Source organism: Lampetra planeri, chromosome 45 (assembly GCF_965212315.1).
Source record: "Lampetra planeri chromosome 45, kcLamPlan1.2.h2, whole genome shotgun sequence".
In the NCBI taxonomy this organism is placed as follows: Eukaryota; Metazoa; Chordata; class Hyperoartia; order Petromyzontiformes; family Petromyzontidae; genus Lampetra; species Lampetra planeri.
In genome coordinates, this window is record NC_136151.1 from 2,573,256 (window position 1) to 2,597,446 (window position 24,191).

The 24,191-nt window shown below is 51.2% G+C and overlaps 2 protein-coding genes across 3 annotated transcripts in view; one reads left to right on the plus strand and one right to left on the minus strand.

Annotated features, from left to right (window-relative positions):
- The first annotated feature begins 1,898 nt into the window (after positions 1–1,898).
- LOC144732993 (interferon regulatory factor 1-like) lies at positions 1,899–17,190 on the plus strand. Of its 2 annotated transcripts, none has more exons than XM_078614670.1 (9): positions 1,899–1,920; positions 2,595–2,683; positions 2,990–3,089; positions 4,494–4,649; positions 5,937–5,980; positions 10,347–10,927; positions 11,443–11,508; positions 11,925–11,980; positions 15,756–17,190. In XM_078614670.1, exons 2-6 carry the CDS (start codon positions 2,597–2,599, stop codon positions 10,434–10,436), a joined length of 477 nt encoding a protein of 158 aa, XP_078470796.1. In that variant the 5' UTR covers positions 1,899–1,920; positions 2,595–2,596; the 3' UTR covers positions 10,437–10,927; positions 11,443–11,508; positions 11,925–11,980; positions 15,756–17,190. The 2 variants fall into 2 exon arrangements, with proteins under 2 accessions (XP_078470796.1, XP_078470795.1); XM_078614669.1 differs by having other exon boundaries at positions 10,351–10,927.
- A 5,605-nt stretch (positions 17,191–22,795) lies between these two features.
- Positions 22,796–24,191, minus strand: part of LOC144732996 (ATP-dependent RNA helicase DDX50-like) — a 39,706-nt gene continuing 38,310 nt past the window's right edge. The window contains exon 17 of the mRNA XM_078614675.1: positions 22,796–24,032. Within this exon, the coding sequence (XP_078470801.1) occupies positions 23,787–24,032 (246 nt within the window). The 3' untranslated portion in view covers positions 22,796–23,786. The remainder of the gene's footprint in view (positions 24,033–24,191) is intronic.

Sequence of the window (24,191 nt, forward strand, 5' to 3'; positions counted from 1 at the left end):
GGAGGGGCTCTCGGGAGCATTCGAGAAGGACCTCGAGAAGTCTGGAAGGTGGGCGGGGCTGAGGGCGGAGCCAGCCCCAGCCCGGGAGTATATAACGAGAGCTCCGTGAGGAGCTCGGGGTTCTTCAAGTGTTGGTGATGAAGATCCACGTCGGGGAGAATAAGCCTCTAGCCACGCGGTCCAGGACCCAGCTTGTGGTCCGGACCGGGATAGCGAACCGTGTCTAGTTCTGCCGTAGTGTGGTTAGATGGGCATTCGAGACCCGAGCGTAGTTTGTGTTACTTTACGTGTTGGTGTTAATACATAGTGTTGCTCCCGAGATAACGTCTGCGACTCAGTTGGACTCACTACAGGGTGAGTCTATAGAGAGTGTGAGTCTATGGGCAGGGTGAGTCTATGGGCAGGGTGAGTCTATGGGCATTGTTGAGTCTATGAGCAGTGTTGAGTCTGTGGGAAGTATGAGTCTATGGTGCAATGTTGAGTATAGGGTTTCAATGTTAAGTCTCTGGGCAGTGTTGAGTCTATGGGCAGTGGTGAGTCTATGGGCAGTGGTGAGTCTATGGGCAGTGTTGGGTCTATGGGTTTCAATGTTAAGTCTCTGGGAAGTGTTGAGTCTATGGGCAGTGGTGTGTCTATGGGCAGTTTTGAGTCTATGGGCAGTGTTGGGTCTATGGGTTTCAATGTTAAGTCTCTGGGCAGTGTTGAGTCTATGGGCAGCGTTGAGTCCGTGGGATAAGGGAAGGAGGGGATGGAGGGAGGGGGTTGAAGGTGTGGGGTTGTGGGTGACAGAGCAGGAAAAACAAGTGTCGGCCGAACTCGGCAACTATTTTTCCTGCAAGCGACTGAATCGCTTCCGAGAATCGCTTCCCCCACACACCGAAAAGGGGGGGCGGGTGTGGCGGACGTGGTGGCGGCCACCCCACCCCGCTCGTGTGGTGCCACAGTTACGGGCCTTCAAAAAGGCACCGCTGCTACTATTCGCTACTAACAGCACGTTGGCCCCGGCGAGTGTTGAGTCTATGGGTGCGAGTCGGTGCTGTGTCGTGTATGTGCGTTGAACTTCTTTCGGTGGAAGACCAACAACACTGAACACAACCAAAAACAAGCAGTTCTAATTAAATGAGTGTACAATCTAGAACCAATCACCCACTCACCCACTCACCCACTCAATCTCTCACTCACCCACTCACCCACCCACCCACCCACTCACCCACCCACCCACTCACCCACCCACTCACACACTCATCCACCGACTTACCGATTCACCAACTCACCCACCCACTTGCCCATTCAAGGACAAAGATACCTCGAGTAGTATTTACAGACCGGGGCAAGTTCTGTTAAAAATGAGCACCTATTCAGGCCGGAACGCCACACGAGATGGGTGGCCAGCACCACGCCCGGCCGCCTTTGTCTCCCCGACTGACGAAGTTCACTACACACCGCACTAAGTACTCATTTTAGGCTGGGTCAACCTAGGGGAAGCCCAGGACCGGTTCAAACAATCGTCACAGGTGCTAGTTATCGTGAGCGGGAATCGAACTCGGTTCGCCGGGTTCGCAGCACAGCATTGCGTTAACCGCTGCGCCACCGCTCCCCAGAATACTCACCCGCCCACTCACGCACTCACTGACACTCACTCACGCAATTACTCACTCACCCACCGACTCACCCACTCACGCAATCACTCACTCACTCACTCACCCACGCACACACACCCCACCGACTCACTCAGAGCACTTGCCCTTTGCGAAGTGCGTGAGCTAAACGGGACAGCTTTGTCTCTTGGATGTCACCCCCGGCGTGGATGGGGTGGAGGGGGCGGGGCAGGAATTGGGCGGGGCGCAGCGTACAATATTTAAGACTGAATCGACCTCGATAGGGTGCAGACCATTACAGAGGGTGAGGTAGCAAGACCAGGTGAGTGACTGACTGAGTGACTGAGTGGGTGCGTGCGTGGGTGTGTGAATGGGTGTGTGAGTGGGTGTGTGAGTGGGTGCGTGAGTGGGTGAGTAGGTGGGTGAGTGGGTGAGTAGGTGGGTGAGTGAGTGGGTGAGTAGGTGGGTGGGTGAGTGGGTGGGTGAGTGAGTGGGTGAGTGAGTGGGTGGGTGGGTGAGTGGATGGGTGAGTGGGTGTGTGAGTGGGTGAGTGAGTGGGTGAGTGAGTGGGTGGGTGGGTGGGTGGGTGAGTGAGTGAGTGAGTGGGTGAGTGAGTGAGTGAGTGGGTGGGTGGGTGGGTGAGCGGGTGGGTGAGTGGATGGGCGGGTGGGTGAGTGGGTGAGTGAGTGAGTGGGTGGGTGAGTGAGTGAGTGGGTGAGTGATTGGGTGTGTGGGTGAGCGGATGGGTGAGCGAGTAGGTGGGTGAGCGGGTGGGTGTGCGGGTGGGTGAGTGAGTGAGTGGGTGGGTGAGTGGGTGAGTGGATCATTGTGATGATGGTGATGCCAGTGGTGGTGATGGTTATGATGGTGATGCTGCTGATGGTGCTGCTGATGATGGTGCAAATGATGGTGCTGATTAATACGTTGGTGGTAGTGTTTCTGATGATATTGATGATGGTGCTGATGATGATGTTGATGGTGCTGCTGCTGCTGCAGGGATGCCCGTTGACAGGATGAGGATGAGGCCCTGGTTGGAGCTGAAACTCAACTCGGGATCCGATCCCTGCCTTTCGTGGATTGACAAAGTGAGCCCCCCCCCCCCCAAAATAATGCTTCAAATCGTTTTAAACTATTGTCATTGTAGTGCGTCTTTAATGTGGCGCTGCACTCTGATGTTGTGGTCGAAAACATTTATTAAAAAGTATATTTAATTAAGTAGAACGTGTTGTCTATATTTATTGCGCATTTCGATGTGATGTCACATTTCTCACCCCCCCCCCCCATCGTCACACATCGTCACAAATGTCTGACCCCCCCCCCCTAGGTGTGTGACGTCATTTATGGACGGCCCCTTACCGTTTCTCACCGTGTCTCTCCCCTCGGTGTCTCAGGAGAAGGGAATCTTCATGGTGTCTTGGAGGCACGCGTCACGAAGTGGTTGGAACGAGAGCACAGACGCCTCCATCTTCAGGGAGTGGGCGATTCACACCGGTACGGAGGAGACACGGAGGGGGCAGAGACACGGGGGGCCAGGGAGACGTGGGTTCGATCCCTACCCTGACGATGCCTGCTGCTGTATATTTGGAGTCTGAATCTCTCTGCCCGTGGTAGTCACTGCTTGGATTTTTCTCCGTTGATTTCCCTCCGCATTTCGAATCTATCGCACACATTTAGAGTATTTCGCTGCTGCTTTAATTTCCCACGTGATGATGATGATGATGATATCAGCTGCTCGGTTGAGCTGCTATCATTTCTGATGGGCAGGTCGTTTCTGAAAACAAACAACTACACAGCTCAGTGGGGACTTACCTGGTAAAATATAAAAATGTTTAGTTTGGGTCTCGATGAGTACGGGTCTCTGTAGGTCTCTGTGGGTCTCTGTGGTTCTATATGGGTCGTTGGATATCTGTGGTTCTCTATGAGTATAGGTTTCTATGAATCGTTGTGGGTCTTTGTGGATCTCCGGGTCTCCGAGTCTGTATTAACACGCGTTTAGAGTATTTGGCTGCTGCTATGAACGTGATGATGATGTCAGCTACTCGGGTGAGCTGCTATCATTTGTGATAGCCAAGTAGCTTCTGAATAAGAGCTACGTAACTCAGTGGAGCCTCACACCCGGTAAGATGAAACAAAAATAGTTGATATTATTAGTATGGGTCTCGGTAAGTATGGGTGTGTATGGGTCTTTGTAGGTTTCTGTGGGTCTCTATGGTTCGATATGGGTCTATGGATCTCTGTGGTTCTCTATGGGTATGGGTTTATATGAATCTTTGTGGGTTTCTGTGGGTCTCTATGGTTCGATATGGGTCTATGGATCTCTGTGGTTCTCTATGGGTATGGTTTTATATAGTTATCTGTGGATCTATGGGTCTCCGAGTCTGTATTAACACGCGTTTAGAGTATTTGGCTGCTCCTATGAACGTGATGATGATGTCAGCTACTCGGGTGAGCTGCTATCATTTGTGATGGCCAAGTAGCATCTGAATTAGAGCTACGTAATTCTAGATTTGAAGTTTTCGTGACTGCCAAGGATCCATACTCTTTGGTTCTTTCGGTAAAGTCACGTAGGTGAAAAAATAATAAAATAAAATAATAGAAATAAAATAAAAATGATAATAACTAAATGTTGTTTTTTAATTTTATTCATGAAAATAACTAAATGTAGTTATTTTTATTTTTTATTATTTTTATTTTCACCTACGTGACTTTACCAAAAGAACCAAAGAGCTACGTATCTCACTGGGGCCTCACACCCAGTAAAATACAAAATAGCAGCTCCTTCCGCATTCGGTGATCGCCGCGGTTCAGGTGAGAAGAGAGCGCGATGACAAACGTCCCCAACCCTCTCTCTCTGTCCGCCGTGTCTCTCCCTCACCCTCCCCGCGTCTCTCTCAGGCAAGTTCCGCGAGGACCACGTCGACCCGAAGACGTGGAAGGCGAACTTCCGCTGCGCTCTGCACTCTCTCTGCGACGTCCGCGAGCGTCGCGACCTGAGCACGCGTAGGGGCGGCCAGGCTGCTCGGGTCTACGTCATGCTCGCTCCACGGACACGTGAGGCCGGGGGGACGCATGGGTGGGGGGCAGACACGGGGGGGGGGAGACACAGGGGGAGACACGGGGGGGAGACACGGGGGCGAGGTGGGGGGGAGACACAGGGGGAGACACGGGGGGGGAGACACGGGGGCGAGGTGGGGGGGAGACACAGGGGGAGACACGGGGGGAGACACGGGGGCGAGGTGGGGGGGAGACACAGGGGGAGACACGGGGAGGAGACACGGGGGCGAGGTGGGGGGGAGACACAGGGGGTGACACGGGGGGGAGACACAGGGGCGAGGTGGGGGGGAGACACGGGGGGGATACACGGGGGCGAGGTGGGGGGGAGACACGGGGAGGGGGCACGGGGGGGAGACACGGGGGGGAGACACGGGGGCGAGGTGGGGGGGAGACACAGGGGGAGACACGGGGGGGAGACACGGGGGCGAGGTGGGGGGGAGACACAGGGGGAGACACGGGGGTGAGACACAGGGGCGAGGTGGGGGGGAGACACGGGGGGAGACACGGGGGGGATACACGGGGGCGAGGTGGGGGGGAGACACGGGTGCGAGGTGGGAGGGAGATACGGGGGGAGACACGGGGGGGAGACACGGGGAGTAAACATGGAGAGGAGACATGGGGGGAGGACAAGGGGAGGGGACACGGGGAGGGGAGACACGGGGGGAGATACGGGGGGAGACACGGGGGCGAGGTTGGGGGGAGACATGGGGAGACACGGGGGGGAGACACGGGGGCGAGGTGGGGGAGAGATACAGGGGGAGACATGGGGGGGAGACACGGGGGAGACATTGGGGGAGACATGGGGGGGAGACACGGGGGCGAGGTTGGGGGGAGACACGGGAGGGAGACACGGGGGCGAGGTGGGGGGGAGACACGGGGGGGGGAGAAACGGGGGCGAGGTGGGGGGGAGAGATACGGGGGGAGACACGGGGGGGAGACGGGGGGGGGAGACACGGGGAGGAAACATGGAGAAGAGACATGGGGGGAGGACAAGGGGAGGGACACGGGGAGGGGAGACAGGGGGGGGGAGACACGGGGGAGGAGACACGGGGGGGGGGGAGACGGGGGGGGGGACATGGGGGCGGGGGGGAGACAGTGGGGAGACACGGGGGGAAACATGGAGAGGAGACACGTGGAGGGGAGACGAGGGGGGGCAGACACAGGAGGGACACGGGGGGGAGGGAGGCACGGGGGAGGGGGGAGGCACGGGGGAGAGACATGAAGACAAGGGGGGAGACATGCGGAGAGAACAAGATGCTAATGTTGATGATTAATCTGTTACAGCCAAGAAGACGAGTAAAATGAAGTACCGGAATAGAAGACGAGAGGTGACTCATCAACATCATCACAGCCATCAACATCATTACCATCAACCTCAACCACCATCCACCACTAAGTGGCTATTCATTCACCACGGCCCTTCTGCCAGGCTAGGTGCACCTTTAGGCCACACAAATTGAAAAAGGCTCGCTGGTAGGAAAGGCTCCAACTCCTTCTCACAGTGAACATCAATTACCAGATCAGCACACGTAACATGGTTGACTAATCGGGAGTAATTCCTTGACCACGCGCGGGTATCGATTAGCCTGCAATTGTATTTGTACCAGATGGAAACTCCTCAGGTACACCCATGGAAAGCTTCTCGAGCCACGTGGTCAACAATTATGTTAAATAGTGTATAGGCCAGAGGACTTTCCTGTCGCATCCCAAGGTCAACAGGGAATGGCTCCGACTCCCGGCTACGTATATTTACCCGGGCCTGTCCATCATCATGAAGGCCCTTAATGATTGTGAGCAGAGTCAGGGACTCTGAAAGCAAGAACAACAACCCAGAGCCCTGGTCTATTCATGGTACCATAGGCATTGACCATGTCAATTAACCAGAGATTTGGTCCTGTTTAAATTCCTTACATTCTGATGTGGCAGACGGACAGAGAATATGGCGTCTGTGCAGGACCACCATGGCCTGAAACTACATTTTCGGCTCTGAAAGCCTCTCCTCAGCGAGCTTGGTAAGAAGGCGATGGAGATGCCTCTGTAGTTGTTACAATTTATGCGGTCCCTCTTCATAAAGAGGGGGACCACCAGGGCATCTTTCCAATCCTCAGAAACCACCTCCAATGGTCCAGACAGTTGTAATGATGTAACATAGGGTTATCTGCAAACGCCACCCTCCCTTAGCAGTTGGCTTGAGATATCATCTCTGCCCGGCACTTTACCTGGCCTCAAGCTCAGGATCACCCTTTATACTTACTCAACAGATGGCACATCAGCACGCCACTCACAGGGAGTGGCTACATCCTCCGATAATTGATTTAAACCCTACAAACCTCTTATTGGTTCTTTTGGTAAAGTCACGTAGAAGGGAAATAATAAAATAATAAAAATAAAACAATAAAATAATTCTCACGACGTTTCAGCCACAACGCAAGCAGACACTGTCTTTCCGAGAGACCTGTTCTTCACCTGAGGACGGCTGCTTGCGTTGTGGCCGAAACGTCGTGAGAATTATTTTATTATGTTTTATTTTTTTATTTTATTATTTCCCTTCTACGTGACTTTACCGAAAGAACCAAGAAGATGAATCCCTGCAGTCACGAAAGCCTTAAATCGAAACCTACAGACCTGTTCACGAGGGTCGGAGATTATAACGCCGTTCTTTCCCTGAAGAATGGTGATATATGTGGCACTGCAATTTATATCATTGATGGAGTTAAATAGTGAATTGTTATCGCGTGCTAGTGAGTAACATTCCATCTCCTCAGCAACCCGTGACCACCACTCATTCTTGCAGCACTGCACGGCTCTCTGAGCCTCTGAGCGAAGGCTGCTGTGAACCTCCTCATTCTCTGATGTGGGATGCTATAGACGGTGGGAGTAGGCCTGGCTCTTTCTTTTGACTCACCAGAACAACTCTTCTGTCAGCTAGTGTCTCGAGGGAGGTCTGGACCACATACCCAATGCAGCCATAGCAGCTGCATGAGCCACACTCGTGAACTTCACCCATTTCCCTCTTGGCATCAGGAGGGGGGGGGGGGACGATGCCAACCCACAGTTGCAAGTGTTGATGAAATTTGCGCAACTTTAATCAGAAGCGAGCTGAGACCAGGCTACTGTGGGTTTGAATGGGGTCCTAAATTGACACCCACCATCGAAGTGGAAGAATGGTAGGTGTATCTTACAAGTGAAAAGCTGATTATCAGTGGGCAGATCAGCTCCACGGAAGGTCCTGGTGCCATGGACATGGACCCACATTCCCTGTTGTGTGGCTATGTGGTCCAACAAATGTTCTTTCTTGGACCCGGCATGCATCCATGATGTTGTGTGGATGTGGCGATACCAGAATAGCGTCTTGTTAATTACAAGCCCATTGACTGCACAGACGTCTATCAGCCTCATCCTACTGTTGTTAAATCTTGATTTAACGCTTTCGTGACTGCAGGAATTCATATTCTTTGGGTCTTTCGGTAAAGCCACGTAAATAGAAAAATAATACAAATATCACGACGTTTTGATCGCAACACAAGCAATCGTCATCAGGTTGAAAAATATAGTGGAAAAGCTGCTGAGGCAGGAAAAAAATATAGCGGGAGAGCTGTTGAAGCAGCATCTTATATAGGTTTCCGATGGATTTAGCCCAATCGTAAGGAGGTGGTGCTAGAGATGCAATTTGCATGTAAATGTGAGATCGGAGAGCTGATATACCTCCACAATGACGCAGCTGTGGAGGTGGCCATTGTATTGTGAGAGATTAGCATGTCAATGTAAGCGAACCACCGCAATGGTGGCTGTGCTAGTGAGACATCCAGCTCGTTAAAAAACGAGGGACACTGCCAACTCGAGGACAAGGAGCAATGGTGGCTGTGCTAGTGAGACATTTAGCGTGTATGTAACTCAGAGTGTCACAAATAACTGCTAACATCGGCAGGTAGGATGGAAACATCACAGCCAGTTATGACTTAAACTGGTTAATTACGTCCTTCCAATGATTGCACAGTTTGTAACCATCTTCTCGGTTGAAATTGTGTAGGTGTTTATATATCTGGATGGCTTCATGAACGAATCTTTGTTGATAGCCAGTGGGTTTGCAGAGTACCTTCGTCTTGGAAAAATACATTTTGTGTGGGCCCACAGCATTGAAACAATGATCAGCCACGGCTGAGGTATTGGTCCTACCGTGTTTCAGATCTGCCTTATGCTCACAAACACGGTCCGAGACATGTCGCTTAGTTTCCCCAATGTAACTACTGCCGCACACACAGCTTAGTTTGTAAACACCGGGATATTGCATGTCAGGGATCACATCCTTCACAGATGGGATCAGATCACGAATTTTATGTACTGTGTTGAATCGAAGCTGGATCTTGTGTTTGCTCATGATTTTGTAAATATTTTGGTAACCCCTACTATGTATGGCAAGGTGATGGTTTTGATTGGGTCCTCAGCTGGTTCTTTCCCAACGGTTGGGGTGATGGCTTTACGGATTGTGTAGTCCGAATATCCATTCATCTTGAGGGCTTGGTGTACGTGCTCCAGTTCACTGGCTAGGTGGTGATGGTCAGAAACACAATGAGCTCTATGGTGTAGAGTTTTGATGAGGGAATTCTTCTGGGATGGATGGTGGTGGGTGTCACGTTTTAGCTAGGCATCTGTATGGGTGGCTTTCCTGTAGATAGTGTCCCATTGAGCCATCTGGTTTCTTTTCGATTAACACATCCACCTCCATGGTGAAGTTATGAAAAAATTAAAATGGCTGGGTGTATGGAATTGATGTGGTTGAATAATTGTCCCAGCGCTGGTAGGCCATGTGGCCAGATGACGAACGTGTCATCTACGTATCTCTTCCACAAGGACGTAGGGTGGATGCCTGGATGGCATCTGTCTCTGTTGTTATTGAGCTGATCTGGCCCATGCCTTCCAAACATTCAGGCTCAGGTGCCTGTGTTATGACTGACTCGGTCATTGAAGTCACCCAAACTCTATCTTGAGAGGCCACTTTAGCCAGCACAAGTGACAGGAGGTCCTAGAAAGCATCTGATTCATCAGCCTTGCCTACATCCCTCCAATAATGTCCGTCTTCTTTGGGGTGGATAAAGCAATATGACCACCACCACCATTCCTCGCCTCTTGTTGATGTGGAGGCAAGCTCACAGCTTGGGCCTCACAGCTTCCCACACCTCACCTCCATGCTCCCACACCCACCTTCATTATTTTGTTCAAAAGCAGAGCCACTCCCTGTTGTTTGGCAGTTTCCTGCCCCCGAGTGGAGAATTGTCCACCACTCATGATCTAGAATCAGTCCGCCAGACCTCCTGTATTCCACAGAAGTCCAGGCAGAACCGGTCCAGCTCCCGACAAAGGAATAGCAGCCCCACCTCCTTAGTGAACGTACAGACATTCCACGTGATCACTGGCAGTGGTTTCTTGTTTCTTGAGGAAACCTCGAGGAATTGGGGGTGGGGGAGGTTGTACCGTCAGCATCATCCACAGAGTGGCAGGGGTTGATCTAAAGGACGCGACACCCATTCCCATTGGCCGATTAGAACAGCTGCTGATCGATTATTGGTCGGTTCGCCAAAGCCTCAGGATTGGCTGCTGGGGAATTCACATTGCCATTCGTGGGACTTTGGTTTAAACTTCTCCTCATCCCCATGTCTCATCCTCCTCCCTGTGTCTCCTCCTACCCCGTGTAAGTCAGATGCCACAGGAGGAAGATGTGGAGCCAACTCAGCAAGATATCTCTCGCCACTCTCCTCGCCCACACACTCCTCACCACTCCTCTAGCCTGCACACTCAACTATCGCCTCACCACTCCACCCACCCACACATTGCTAAACTCTCTCCTCACCACTCATCTCACCCATGCAATTCTCAACACTCATCTCACCTGCACACTCAACTCTCTCCTCAGCACTCCACTCACTCAGACACTCCTCAGCTGTCTCCTCATCACCCCTCTCACCCACGCAATCAACTATCTCCTCACCACTCCTCACACCAACACACTCCACTATCTCCTCACCACCCTACTCACCACTCCTCACACCAACACCCTCCTCACCACTCCGCTCACCTCTTATGTAACTCGGAAACCACTTTTTGCTCTTCTTACCTGGAAAATCCTCATCTCTCGTTATACACGGACGCTCCTCACCACGCTCACCAATGGAAGACCCCTCCTCACCACTCCCTCTACTCTCACACTAACCCTCTCTCTCTCCTTGAGAGCCCCGAGCTCCTCACCCCGGCTTCGGCAACCTTCTGCTCCTCACCAGGTGAGGGTGTGTGGGTGAGTGAGTGGGTGAGTGGGTAAGCTGGTGCGTGGGGAGGTGGGTGAGCGAGTGGGTGGGCGAATTAGTGAGTTGTTGGGCGAGTTAGTGAGTTGGTGGGAGAGTGGGTGAGTGAGCGGGTGATTGGGTTAGTTAGTGGGTGGGCGAGTGAGTTGCTGGGTGGGTGAGTGAGTTTGTGATTGAGTTAGTGGGTGGGTGTGTTAGTGGATGGGTTAGTGGATGGGTGAGCGAGCGAGTGGGCTTGTGAGCAGGTGGGTGGGTAAATGGGTGTGTGAGTTAGTGGGTGGGTGAGTTGGTTGGTGGGTAAGTTTGTCGGTGGGCGGGTGAGTTGGTGGGCGGGTGAGCACCGCACGGCCAAAGTCAGTGGCGATTATTTGAAATCGGTCCCGGCAGCTTCGCCTGGGTCGACTCGGCCTTAAATGGGCAGCTGGAGGCAGTGTGTGTGGACCACGAGCGCTGGGGAGACAAAGGCGGCGGAGCTGATGGCAGTGTGCGCGCAGGTGGGGAGGACTCCGCGCGGAGCGACGCCCTGGGCTTCCGGCTGCAGATCTCAGCCTCGTACACAGGTGGGGGGCACGGGGGGCACGGGAGGAGGGGGACACGAGGGGAGGGGTGCACGGGGGGGAGAGGACACGGGGGGGATGGGGGGGATTCATAGTTGGGGGGGGGGCACGGGGGGGAGAGGACATGGGGGGATTCACAGTTGGGGGGGACGGAGGGGAGAGGACATGGGGGGAGAAGACATGGGGGGGATTCACAGTTGGGGGGGGGGACACGGGGAGGGGGTGTATAGAGGGGGGGAGGGCACGGGGGGGGGGGGGTGAGGGACCCACAGTCTGGGGGAGGGAGGGGACATGGCAGGTTCACATGGAAGCCGGGGCATAGGGGGGGACACGCAGCAAGGGGGGACACGGGGTGGGGGGGAGGAGTCACGGTGGGTGGAGGAGTTTGCGCTCATGGCAGGCGCTGCCGTTGTCTCCAGTTCTGCAGGGAGGAGGGGCAGAACCGGAAGTGGCCTCGGACGATGACGTCATCGAGGTGAGCCCCACGAGGAAGGAGCGACAGTCTGTCCCCTCAACGCTGCACGTGGCCGCGGTGTCTTTGTCTTTGTGTGGTCGTTGTCTCTCTGTCTATTAAACTATTGCATCTCTCTCTCCTCCCGGGTCCTCCGGTTTTCCCATCCACATTTAGAATCGACGTCACACGTTCAGAGTATTTGGCTGCTGCTACACAGTTCCACATTATGAGCCGCTTCGTTGAGCTATCATTTGTGGCGAGGTCGCTTCTGGAAAATACATTCGTAGCTCAGTGGGCCCTACCTGATAAAGTAAAAAAGAAACATTTAATAGTTTAGTTCAGGCAACAAAACTGATACCTTTTTTACAAGGAGTCATGTTTGCATAGACCACAATACCTGCAGTCATAATGCAAACAAAAAACATAACTCTGATAATGTATGCATTGTCCTTGAAGTTGATTGGTCCACACCCGAGACAGCTTTCCTTAGAGCCTAGTCTCACATGGTATGGTATTGGACCAGATGACGCCAAAAGGCGAATGAGGTTCCAATGGTGTAGTTTAGTTCAGTTTAACACGTAGCAGGCTTTCGCGACCAATATTCATAATCAACGTTTTTGGGTTAGATCGCGTTATTTATAAATGTGTCGTAACCCTCCACCACCCGACACGGCCAATCAGTATAAAATGTGTCACGTTGACAAAAAGACAAATAGTTCACTGCTTTAGCCCACCGGTGTGTTGAAGCGTGAAACCACAACATTTACAATTTTTGAGTACGATGTTTCGCTGGTAATTGCATCCAGCATCATCGGGAAATTCGCCAGAATGGTGAGGCTCTGCTCTTGCTCCCGGTCTTAAATAGAGCAGCATCAGGGTGACATCATCATTTAACTCATCAGGTGCAAGATTTGACGGGGAGGGGGGGTTATTATAATTATATACTAGATTAGTAATCAGGCAATTGTTACGATGTGAGTTGTAGATTAGTAATCAGTTGTAATGTGTGTTATTGTAATTATATGCTACGTTAGTAATCAGTTTCCCCTATAAGGAATTGTAATATGTATTATTTAATAATACACTTTCAGTTTAGTTCATACAGCGGATATCGTCCGGGTCGGGAGAGAACCCACGAGGCGAGGTAGTTAACAGCTTCTAGCCACCGTGGTGTCTATGGTGATATTCCGCCCGAAGGTATGCACGGGGCAGGAGAAAGGGAAGGTGGTTGGGCTCACTGCCCGACTCACATAAGGGGCGACGATCGGGAATGTGTTGGTGTTCCGTGTTCTTTAATTGGCTGAGGAGGTGGGGGTTTTAAGAGTTAAGTTAATATAGGTTAGATGCAAAGCAGCCATTGCTGTTGCAATGGCTGCTTTGGGTACATGGTCCATACCTCTTCAGAAACCCTAGCTATCGGAGGAGGTGTTTTAGCTAGTTGAAACTAAGAGGCAGGTCTACTCCCACCGTCTGCCACATCACATGTCCAAGAACGATGAGGCTTACTGCAAGCCTTCGCTTGGAAATTTGGAGAGGCATGTGACATTGCAAGGATGAGTGGTGGCCATGAGTTGCTGAGAAAATTGAAACTGCCTCAGCAGCACTTGATACATTAATGTTTAATACCATCAGAAAAATTAACTTGCAGCACCACACTTATCAACACCCTTAAGGAAAAGAATGGTGATCCGATCCCCAGGAATAGGTTCGCAGATTTGCTGAAAATGTATCTGAATTGTGAGCACAAGAGGAACCCCTCGGCTCAAACAACATCATAGGGCAAGGTGTAGGTTGACCCTCCTGGGAAAGTAGCTGCTCCCTGAGTAATTGGCTAAAGTGCCATCTGTTGAGGAAATATGAAGGGCGATCCAGAGCTTGAAACCAGGTAGAGCACCAGGGAAAGATTAACCTCCCAAGCGAACTGCTGAGGGATGGTGGTGTTTGTGTGCAGACTGCCTTATGTGACATCATAATTACAATGATCGGTCCACAGGAAGGGTTCCAATGGAGTTGAAGGATGCAGTGATAGTCTCCATTCTTTAAAAGAGGGACTGCACAGAATGCAACAACTACCGGGGTATTTTCCTCAGTGTGCCGGGAAAGGTCCTGGCAAGAATGTTTTAATATCGCCTTGCCAGACATGCTACTTTATTGACCTGGTTAAGGCCTATGATACCATCAATAAGCCAGAGCTCTGGGTCATTCTTCGTGCTTTTGGAGTCCCAGACCATCTTATTACAATCCTTAATGACCGTCATGATGGTGGGCAGGCTTCGGTAAAGCTACATGGCTGGATGTCAGTGCCATTTTATGTTCACTTTGGTTTTAGACAGAGATGTCCTCTTGCCCCTACATTATTTAACATATTTTTTTAATTCTAGATTTGAAGCTTTCGTGACTGCAAGTATTCATAATCTTAGGTAAAATAAAAAAAATGTATTTTACTTTTATTATTTTTTTATTAAAATGTTTTACCTACGTGACTTTACCGAAAACCTAAGAATATATATTTTTTTAACCATGTAGAGGGAGCAGCATTCCATGGAAGTACTGGTGGAATTTCCATCTGGTATAGATATAATCAGAGGCTGATCGATGCCCAGGTGTGGTCAAGGGATGGCTCCCTCTTGGTCAGCCATTTGATGTATGCCGATGGTCTGGTGATTGCTGCTCACTCAGAGGAGGAGTTGGAGGCACTCCTGCTGAACTTGGAGCGTGCTACTAAGAGATGGGTTCTTACCATCAGCCCCACAAACACTAAGCACCTATAATGGGTATATTATGACATCAAATGCTCCCCTCCATTAATTCTCCATGGATGATAGGGCAGTTTCGGAGAGAATGAATGTTTCCGTACCTGGGCAGTGTGCTTATGACCAGTTCCGGTTTGGCAGCCGAGGTCTCACTCTGAATCAGTTGAGCAGCATGACATATTCAGTTGCTGCGTAATGCTGCGTGTACACTACCTGGTCTGTCGCTCCACATGAAGTTTTGGGTCTTCACAGCCACAGTTCTGCCCACCCTTCTTAAGCTTGGGCAACGTGGAACCTTTTGAAGGAACATCTATGCCAGTTTGAAACATTCAGGTTGGCCTGCCTATGATCCATCCTGAGTTTAACCAGACTGGAACTCACAAATCCTTGAAAGATCTGGACACGGTACAATAAGGCAGCTCTTCTGGCAATCAAGGCTGCACTGGATGGGTCATGTAGCCCCGCATACCCAAGCAGCTTCTGTTCGGCCGGATAAATGGGGAAAAACGGGCGCAGCACGGGCTAGAGATGGAGCTGATGTGGTACAGAAGGATGTGGAGCTGAGTAGACTTGCCGATGACCGCTACTAATGGAGTCAAAATCGGCCTCTGTGGAGGAGGTTCGTGAAGGATGCTGCTGGGCAGTGAGGTAGTTGTTCTCCAGCAACAGCGGAGGGTAGAGGAGCAACGCTCACAACAATGAGCGGAGCACCGGGCGGCTAAAACACAGCAAGTTGGTATAGTAGCGGCCACAGGTGATACATCTGTCAGTCATCTCAGTCAGTCAACTCATGGCACCTGCAGGGTCTGTCCCGTGACCTCCTGCAAACGAGCGTTCAACACTTTGCGTGGCCTCAAAGTGCACCTAGCCTGGCACAATCGCCACGGTGACGTCACCGCCGCTTAGTGGTAAAGGGCGGTTGTTATTGTCGTGTATGGCCGTGTTCTCTCCACTACTGGCTGAGTGAGTGACGCGATGCGTGCCGTGTTCTCTCCACTACTGGCTGAGTGAGTGACCCTGTGCGTGCCATGTTCTATCCGCAGCTGGTCGATCACCTGCGCCAACTCCACGAGACGGCGTGGGAGCCACGACTGGTGCCGTGGTCTGCACCGTACTGAGAGTGATGTACAGAGGGAGAGATGTATATAGACATATACGCGTATATATACACAGATGTATATTTATATATGTATAGAGATATAGATTTATGCATACCGATGCGTATATACAGAAATATCCTGTATACAGATAGATGTATATACAAAGATGTATAAAGATAGACAAAGATGAATTTATGTATGTACATAGAGATATATAGAGATGCATCATGATATATAATTCCATTCAGAACCTCTCGACACAGAGATATACACAGACATATATATGGAACAATTTCGAGATATACAGTGAGATATATATACACACACACGGCTGTGTACAGAGATAACTAGAGATGTAGGTAGAGTGTGCGAGAGTCCGAATGGCCAAGTCGCTTGGTGTAGAGCAGGGGTGGACAACCTGTAAAAGACCAAAAGAGCCAAAAAAAGTACACCATAAGTTATGCAAAAATTGTGTGCATATGTAAGTGTATATATATTGACAGTTTTCTGCACAGCACGGGAGACATTCATTATTCATTGCTACTACTGTGATAGCGTGTTCTACGTTATATCCCTTCGATAGAGGCACATGCCAGACTCAACACTGTTCAGACTCAACACAGACCCATGGACTCATACTGCATCATAGACTCAACACTGCACCAGAGACTCAACATTGCCCATAGATGCAACACTGCCCATAGTCTCATCACTGAGACCCATGGACTCACACTGCACCATAGACTCAACACTGCCTCATACAGCTTGATACGCCTGTTGGCCACCACTTGGTGTAGAGGCTCACGGTTCGAACCTCGTGGCTGCCCTGGGTAATACCCCGCGGTGGCTAGGAGATGTTAACTACCTCACCTGGTATACAGGAGGCCGTGGGTTCGATCCCAACCCTGACGCCTGCTGTAAGTTTGGAGTTTGCGACTCTGTCTCTCGCTCTCCCTGTGGTCGTGTGGCTTCTTCTCCAGGTGCTCCGTTTTTTCCCCGACACGTTTAGAATTGACATTCGTGCATTCCGAGTATTTGGCTGCTACGATAAATCTCCACATGACGATGATATCGGCCACTTTGTTGACCTATCACTTGTGATGGCCAGGGTCGCTTCTGAAAAAGAGCTCCACAGGTCAGTGGGTCATTACACCTGCTAAAATAAAATAGTGAAATAGTTTAAATACCACAGGTGTACCGAGCCGCACGCACGCACTTAAGAGTTAACACAAACTCGGAGATAACTTTGTTCGTAATCACTCGGGGAACACTGGACTTGGTGCTCGTGGCTAAGGCAGAGTTTGTTACTGTCTGCCAATGCCGATCGATGGTGACGGTTGCTGATGATCAATAAAAATCTGGGAGCACGACTCTTAAACCTTATCTCTCTCGTTACGCACGACAAGACTCGCACAGACGAAGCTCCCCCCCAACCTTCCCACCCCCCCCCAGGTACGTTGTGTAAGTGTAATTGGACACAGCACCGACAACTAAGCCCAGGCTTCTTTCTCGATGCCTGAAGCTCGAACTCTGCCTGAACCTCCCCTTGTGCCACTCCCCTTTTATACCCTTGGAGCCTCCTCTCTCGACGCTTCGCTCGCCCCCCACTCAGCCAATCCTCGTCCTCCACCAATGGTTGTCAACCGTCGCCCCAAACCTCGCTTCCCGCCTTTGACGTTGTAAACCCCTCCTCCAATTCCGAGTGTAAAGTAGTGTAGTTGTGGAGGCCGACGTCCACCCCACCGCCCTCGCTGGGCAGATAGGGTGCAACGTCCGCCTACTGCGTCGATTGGCTCCCGCCAGGCCCCCGCCGCCCGGGTGATCGCCCCCCCCTGCGCTAGCGCCCTCTCTGAGGGACATGGCTAAACTGCTGGCTCACCGCCGCAGAGTTAACCCACATTCTCCCGTGTACACCACCACTCACGCCAACGCGGTGCACAGCTGCACGACCGCACCCACCTGCGTGCACGCTGCGGCTCCTCGTTCACTCTTCTGCGCACCCCACCACCCACGCTAACACGGCGGCGCTAACGCGGCGGTGCGAATGCGCGCGCACCTGCGGGCGATTATATCCTAACACACGCACACATGCTGCGGCTCCACGTTCACTCCTCTCGCAATGCATCGCTGCACACGCAGTCGCTCCACACACAAATCACCGACACCACACCGATGCTGTGCTAAATTTTATTCGCGGTGCAAATATACACTACCTGCTGCCTAAGTGCCCAGTCACTCAAAAGTCCTACCACACACCTCGAAGCTTTACTCACGGCATCGCACGGACGCGGTGAGTCGGAGGGAGGACGAGAGAAAACTTTACCTATCACAGCCTCGTAGCAGCACTAGCTGGCATCACATGGATGCGCGAGCGGCTAGAGGAGGCAGGACGCCAGGGAGTGGGTCTTGACGGCTCAGAGGTTGAAGACAAGATACCCCAAAATCGTCCCGTGCCACTCTTTATTCCCTAAACTTCAAAGGCCCAGGGTGACGTACCGCGCAGCCAATCGTGCGCTTACCTGCGCCATCGATCATTTGGACCTTCTCTTCCATGGCCTAATCACCTCACTTCAAAGGGCCGGGATGGCGTTTGTACCGCGCGACCAATCATGTGCCTACCTGTGGTTACCGCCCCCCTGTTACCGTGTCCTCCGTCGAGTGTCGCGGTGGCGGTGCCGGCCATCATTTGCCTCTCGAGTGTGGCGGTGGTGGCGCCGGTCACCCATTGTCCCTTGTTGCTTGGTGTCTGGAAGGGCACCTGGCTGGTGAACACACACCCTGCGAGTGTGTATGAGGGCCGAGATGGGGGTGGCAGTGGCGCTGTTATTCTCCTGACCTCATGCTCTTCTTGCTTAATACTGCACTCTTAGTCCCCCCCTCCCCCCCAATGTCGTGAATAACTTATTGCGGTTGGCCCAGTGAACCTTTTCTTTCTGCGCCCATACAATTTGAAGCCAACTTAGGGGCACTGTATAGTGATCTATCCTGCGGCGGGTGTCGGCCAAACTCCTGGCACCGGGAAACCGTGGGACTTTCCTCCTAGGGACCCTTCGGATGAAAACTCGTTGCGCCAGGCAATCCCCCGCCGGGACACTACGTGTGTGCGCTGCATGTGGGTGCTCAGTGTGTGCTCAGCGTGGGGCCAGGGGGAAGTCGCGGCACTGGAAGAGTTGCTCTGCGGCCGTGGCACCAGTGTATAGTAGTGTAGAGTATAGTAGTGTAGTGTATAGCAATGTATAGTAGTGTAGAGTATAGTAGTGTAGTGTATAGTAGCGTAGTGTAGTGTATAGCAATGTATAGTAGTGTAGTGTATAGTAGTGTAGAGTAGAGTAGTGTATAGCAATGTATAGTAGTGTAGTGTATAGCAATGTATAGTAGTGTAGTGTATAGTAGTGTAGAGTATAGTTGTGTATAGCAATGTATAGTAGTGTAGTGTATAGCAATGTATAGTAGTGTAGTGTATAGTAGTGTAGACTATAGTAGTGTATAGCAATGTATAGTAGTGTAGTGTATAGTAGTGTAGTGTATAGCAATGTATAGTAGTGTAGTGTATAGTGTAGAGCAGGGGTCCCCAACCCCTGGGCCACGGACCGATACCGGTCCGTGGCCTGTTAGGAACCGGGCCGCACAGCAGGAGGTGAGCAGTGGTCGAGCGAGTGAAGCTTCATCATCTGTATTTACAGCCGCTCCCCATCGCTCGCATTACCGTCCGTGCTCCGCCTCCTGTCAGATCAGCGGCTGCATAAGATTCTCATAGGAGAGCGAACCCTACTGTAAACTGCGCATGCGAGGGATCTAGGTTGCACGCTCCTTATGAGAAGTCAGAATCCGACATTTATTTGAGTCCGCGCGTGGTCCACCCATTATTTTATTTACCATTCCCGTCCGCGCCTCTTTCCCGCACTGCACACTTGTCTCGGTCACAGTTTTGGTAAGCCCACAAGCTAACGCTAGCCAAAATGAGTAAAAAACAAACGTCGCTGGAGAGCTTCTTTGAAAAGGGGGAAAGACCCAATGATGGGATAGCAGAAGACTCTAAGACTGCCAACATAAAGAAAGCTGCATTTAAAAGAAAATACCAAGAGTCCTACTTAAATTACGGGTTCATTGCCACAGGTGATTCACATTCTCCAAGCCCGCTTTGTGTAATATATGGCGACCGGCTATCCAACGAAGCCATGAAACCTTCAAAACTGCTTCGCCACATGGAGATCAAGCACCCTGCATGAAAAGATAAGCCTTTGGACTTTTTCAAAATAAAAAAACGTGAACACGAAGAACAGAAGCAATTATTGAAGGCCACCACTTCATCGAATGTGTCTGCACTGAGAGCGTCATTGTTAGGGGCTAACCGCATTGCTAAAGCTAAGAAGCCCTTTACTATTGAAGAAGAGTTGATCCTGCCTGCTGCTAAGGACATTTACCGTGAACTTTTAGGAGAGGTCGCAGTTCAAAAGGTAGCACGTGTTCCTCTTTCGGCGAGCACCATAATTAGACGAATTGATGAAATAGCAGAGGATATTGAGGCACAATTGTTAGAGAGGATTAATGAGTCACCGTGGTACGCAATCAAGGTTGCCGAGTCCACCGATGTTGACAACAATGCTTGTATTTGTGCGATATATTTTTCAGGAGCATTTGCATGACGATATGATATTTGCACTTTTGTTGCCAACCAACACCACAGCTGCAGAACTATTCAAGTCTTTGAATGATTACATATCAGGAAAACTGAATTGGTCATTTTGTGTCGGTATATGCACGGACGGCGCGGCAGCCATGACTGGACGGCTTTCTGGTTTCACTGCTCGAGTCAGAGGTCGCCACTGAATGTGAGTCTACGCACTGTCATCCATAGAGAAATGCTGGCTAGCCGAAAAATGTCACCTGAACTTAACGTTTTGCAGGATGTGATTAAAATTATCCATCACATTAAAGTACATGCCCTTAACTCACGTCTGTTTGCACAGCTCTGTGAGATGGACACAGAGCACAAATGTCTTCTCTTATACACAGAAGTGAGATGGCTTTCTAAAGGTAAATAACTGGCCAGTTTTTGAGTTACGAGAGCCACTCCAGAGATTTATTTTAGAAAAAGCTGTCACCACTGGCAGCACATTTTAGTGACAGAATGGGTCGCAAAACTTGCTTACTTGTGCGAAATATTCAACCTGCTCAACGAACTCAATCTGTCACTTCAGGGGAGAATGACAACTGTGTTCAAGTCGGCAGATAAAGTGGCTGCATTCAAAGCCAAACTGGAATTATAGGGGCGACGAGTGAACATTGGGACTTTTGACATGTTTCAAACATTAGCAGAGATTTTGAAAGAGACTGAGGCAGGGCCTTCTTTTTCCCAGCTGGTGCATGATCTCCCAACTCAGCTTTCAAGAGTTTGAGCATTACTTCCAAAACACAAAAGACCCCCGAACTGGGAAGGAATGGATCCCACGACCCATTTGTGAATAAGCCAGGTGAATCGACTTTGTCCGTGCTCAAAGAGGATGAACTGCTTGAGATCGCAAATGAGGGTGGCCTTAATAGTATGTTTGAGACAACTTAAAATCGCAATACGTTCTGGATTAAAATCAAGGCGGATTGCCACAAAAGCACTGAAAAGCCTGCTTCCATTTGCAACGTCCTATCTTTGCGAAGCGGGGTTTTCTGCAGTGCCAGCAACCAAAGCGAGATTACGGACTCGACTGGACATAAGCAACACACATTGGGTGTCACCGTCTCCCATCACCCCCAGATGGTACCGTCGAGTTGCAAGGAAAACAAGCTCAGGGCTCCCACTGATTCTGCATTATGGTGAGTTGTATAATTATGTCATTATATACTACAATGTAATAATAATAAACATAAAGTGCACAATAAATGTAATGCGCTTGAATCATCCCGAAACAATTCCCCCACCCGCCCCGTAAAAAAATTGTCTTCCACGAAACCGGTCCCTGGTGCCAAAAAGGTTGGAGACCGCTGGTGTATAGTAGTGTAGAGTGTAGTAGTGGTGTATAGTAGTGTAGCGTGTAGTGTATAGCAGTGTATCGTAGTGGTGTATAGTAGTGTAGAGTGTAGTAGTGTAGTGTATAGCAGTATATAGTAGTGGTGTGTAGTAGTGTATAGTATTGTAGTGTATAGCAGTGTATAGTAGTGGTGTATAGTAGCGTAGTGTATAGTCGTGTAGTGTATAGTAGCGTAGTGGTGTATAGTAATGTGGTATTCTATTATGTATTTTCTTTCTACGCGACTTTACCGAAAGAACCAAAGAGTAATGTAGTGTGGCGTATAGTAGTGTGGTGACATATGACGTCACTACTGTCGGGTCTGTATGCATATGACGTCACTGCCATGTTGGGTCTGTATGCGTGACGTCACTGCATGTTCAGTATGGAGGCTGTTGATGGGTGCCACGGGGGTTGTCAGGCCGTGGCACTCCGAGTGACCCCGGCTGGACACGTGACCGGATGCAAGAGGGGGCCGGGGGCCTTGGGAGTCACGTGGTCAGGGAGTGGAGCCTTCTCGAGGGTTCGAGAAGGGGGGCGTGGTCATGGCGTGGCCGGCCATGCCGGAGAGGTTTATAAGCGGACTCAGCGTGCTGAGCTGCTGCTGTTGGTACCTGGGATGAAGCCGTCGTATGAAGACTCTGAAGAGAGAAGCCTCCAGTCATCGTGGCCAAGCAGAAGCCTTCCTGGCTTGGCCACGCTAAGTAGTACCCGAGTGTTAGTGAGAGTAGGACGGTGGTCACCACCTTATGTGTAGGGTGTGTTGCAGTTGTGTTAAATAGTGTTGCTTCCACACGAGTGTAAGTGCCTCTATCGAACCATTACAGAAGTATGTACGTTGAACTTCTTTCGCACTGTACGCATTGCCAAGAACAAACTAAACACAACAAGCAGTTCTAATGAAATTAATGTTCAATCTAGAACCAATAACTCACTCAACCATCCGCCCATCCACTCAACCACTCACCCAGATCCCAGTGAGAGTTCCCGATGTTTATTTGCATCACGTGGTGAGAGTAGATGGTTCACACAAAGTCAAAGCTCCCCCCCCCCTTCCCGCGTGGTGATGTTCATCTTACACACCACACGAGCCTGCTTGTTTGAGGCTGAGTCGACCTAGGGGAGGGGGTCCCCAGGACGGAATGGGCTCGGATAGTCGCGACCTATGGTGGCAGCTGTGCGAACCCAGGTCCCCGCTTTTGGGGGATTCGTAGCGCGGCGGTAACCACTGAGCCACTTGCTCCCCCCGCACACTCACACTCGCACACCCTCACACACATGAACTCACACATGAACTCACACTCACTCACACACACTCACCACACTCACGAACTCACACACTCACACACTCACACACTCACTCACACACTCACTCACACACACTCACACACACACTCACACGAACTCACACACGAACTGACACACTCACACACTCACGAACTCACACACTCACACACTCACCACACTCACGAACTCACACACTCACAAACTCACACACTCACTCACACACTCACACACTCACCACACTCACCACACTCACGAACTCACACACTCACACACACACTCACCACACTCCCGAACTCACACACTCACTCACACACTGACACACTCACACACTCACTCACACTCACACACTCACACACACACTCACACATACTCACACACGAACTCACACACGAACTGACACACTCACACACTCACCACACTCACGAACTCACACACTCACGAACTCACACACTCACACACTCACCACACTCACGAACTCACACACTCACAAACTCACACACTCACTCACACACTCACCACACTCAGGAACTCACACACTCACACACACACTCACCACACTCACGAACTCACACACTCACTCACACACTCAACACACGAACTGAACTGACGCACACTCAGACAAGACTCTCCTCCCTCACTCCGTCACCCCCTCTGCCCCCTCTCACCCCGCAGCACCACTCTCTTATCTGCGTCCTCCATCTCTCCTCCCCCCTCCTCCCCCGCCTCCCCTCCACCTCCCTCCTCCTCCCCCACCTCCCGATCTTCCTCCTCCTCCGTTGCCGAAGCGACGCCCTCCTCCTCCTCCCCCTCCCCTCCACCTCCCCCCTCCCCCTCCTCCTCCCCCTCCGGCTGTGAAGTTGATTTCCTCCAAATCCGGCCGCTCGTCCGTCTCCTCCAGGGTCCATCGCTTGGACGGAGGCCACGCAGCCTGCACAGAGACACACGCAACCACCATTTGTTTGAGCCTCGCTAACCGGGGAGATGTTAACCACCTCGCTTGGTGTGCAGGAGGCTGTGTGTTTGATCCCAGACCCTGACGATGCCTGCTGCTGTAGATTTGAAGTCTGCGTCTCTCTCTCTCTCCCCG

Excerpts from the sequence above, each read along its gene's own strand:
- LOC144732993 (XM_078614669.1), top strand. The coding sequence starts at position 2,597 with ATGCCCGTTGACAGGATGAGGATGAGGCCCTGGTTGGAGCTGAAACTC. Across the intron at positions 3,090-4,493 it reads GGAGTGGGCGATTCACACCG|GCAAGTTCCGCGAGGACCAC; the intron begins GTACGGAGGAGA and ends CGTCTCTCTCAG. Across the intron at positions 5,981-10,350 it reads ACCGGAATAGAAGACGAGAG|ATGCCACAGGAGGAAGATGT; the intron begins GTGACTCATCAA and ends CGTGTAAGTCAG.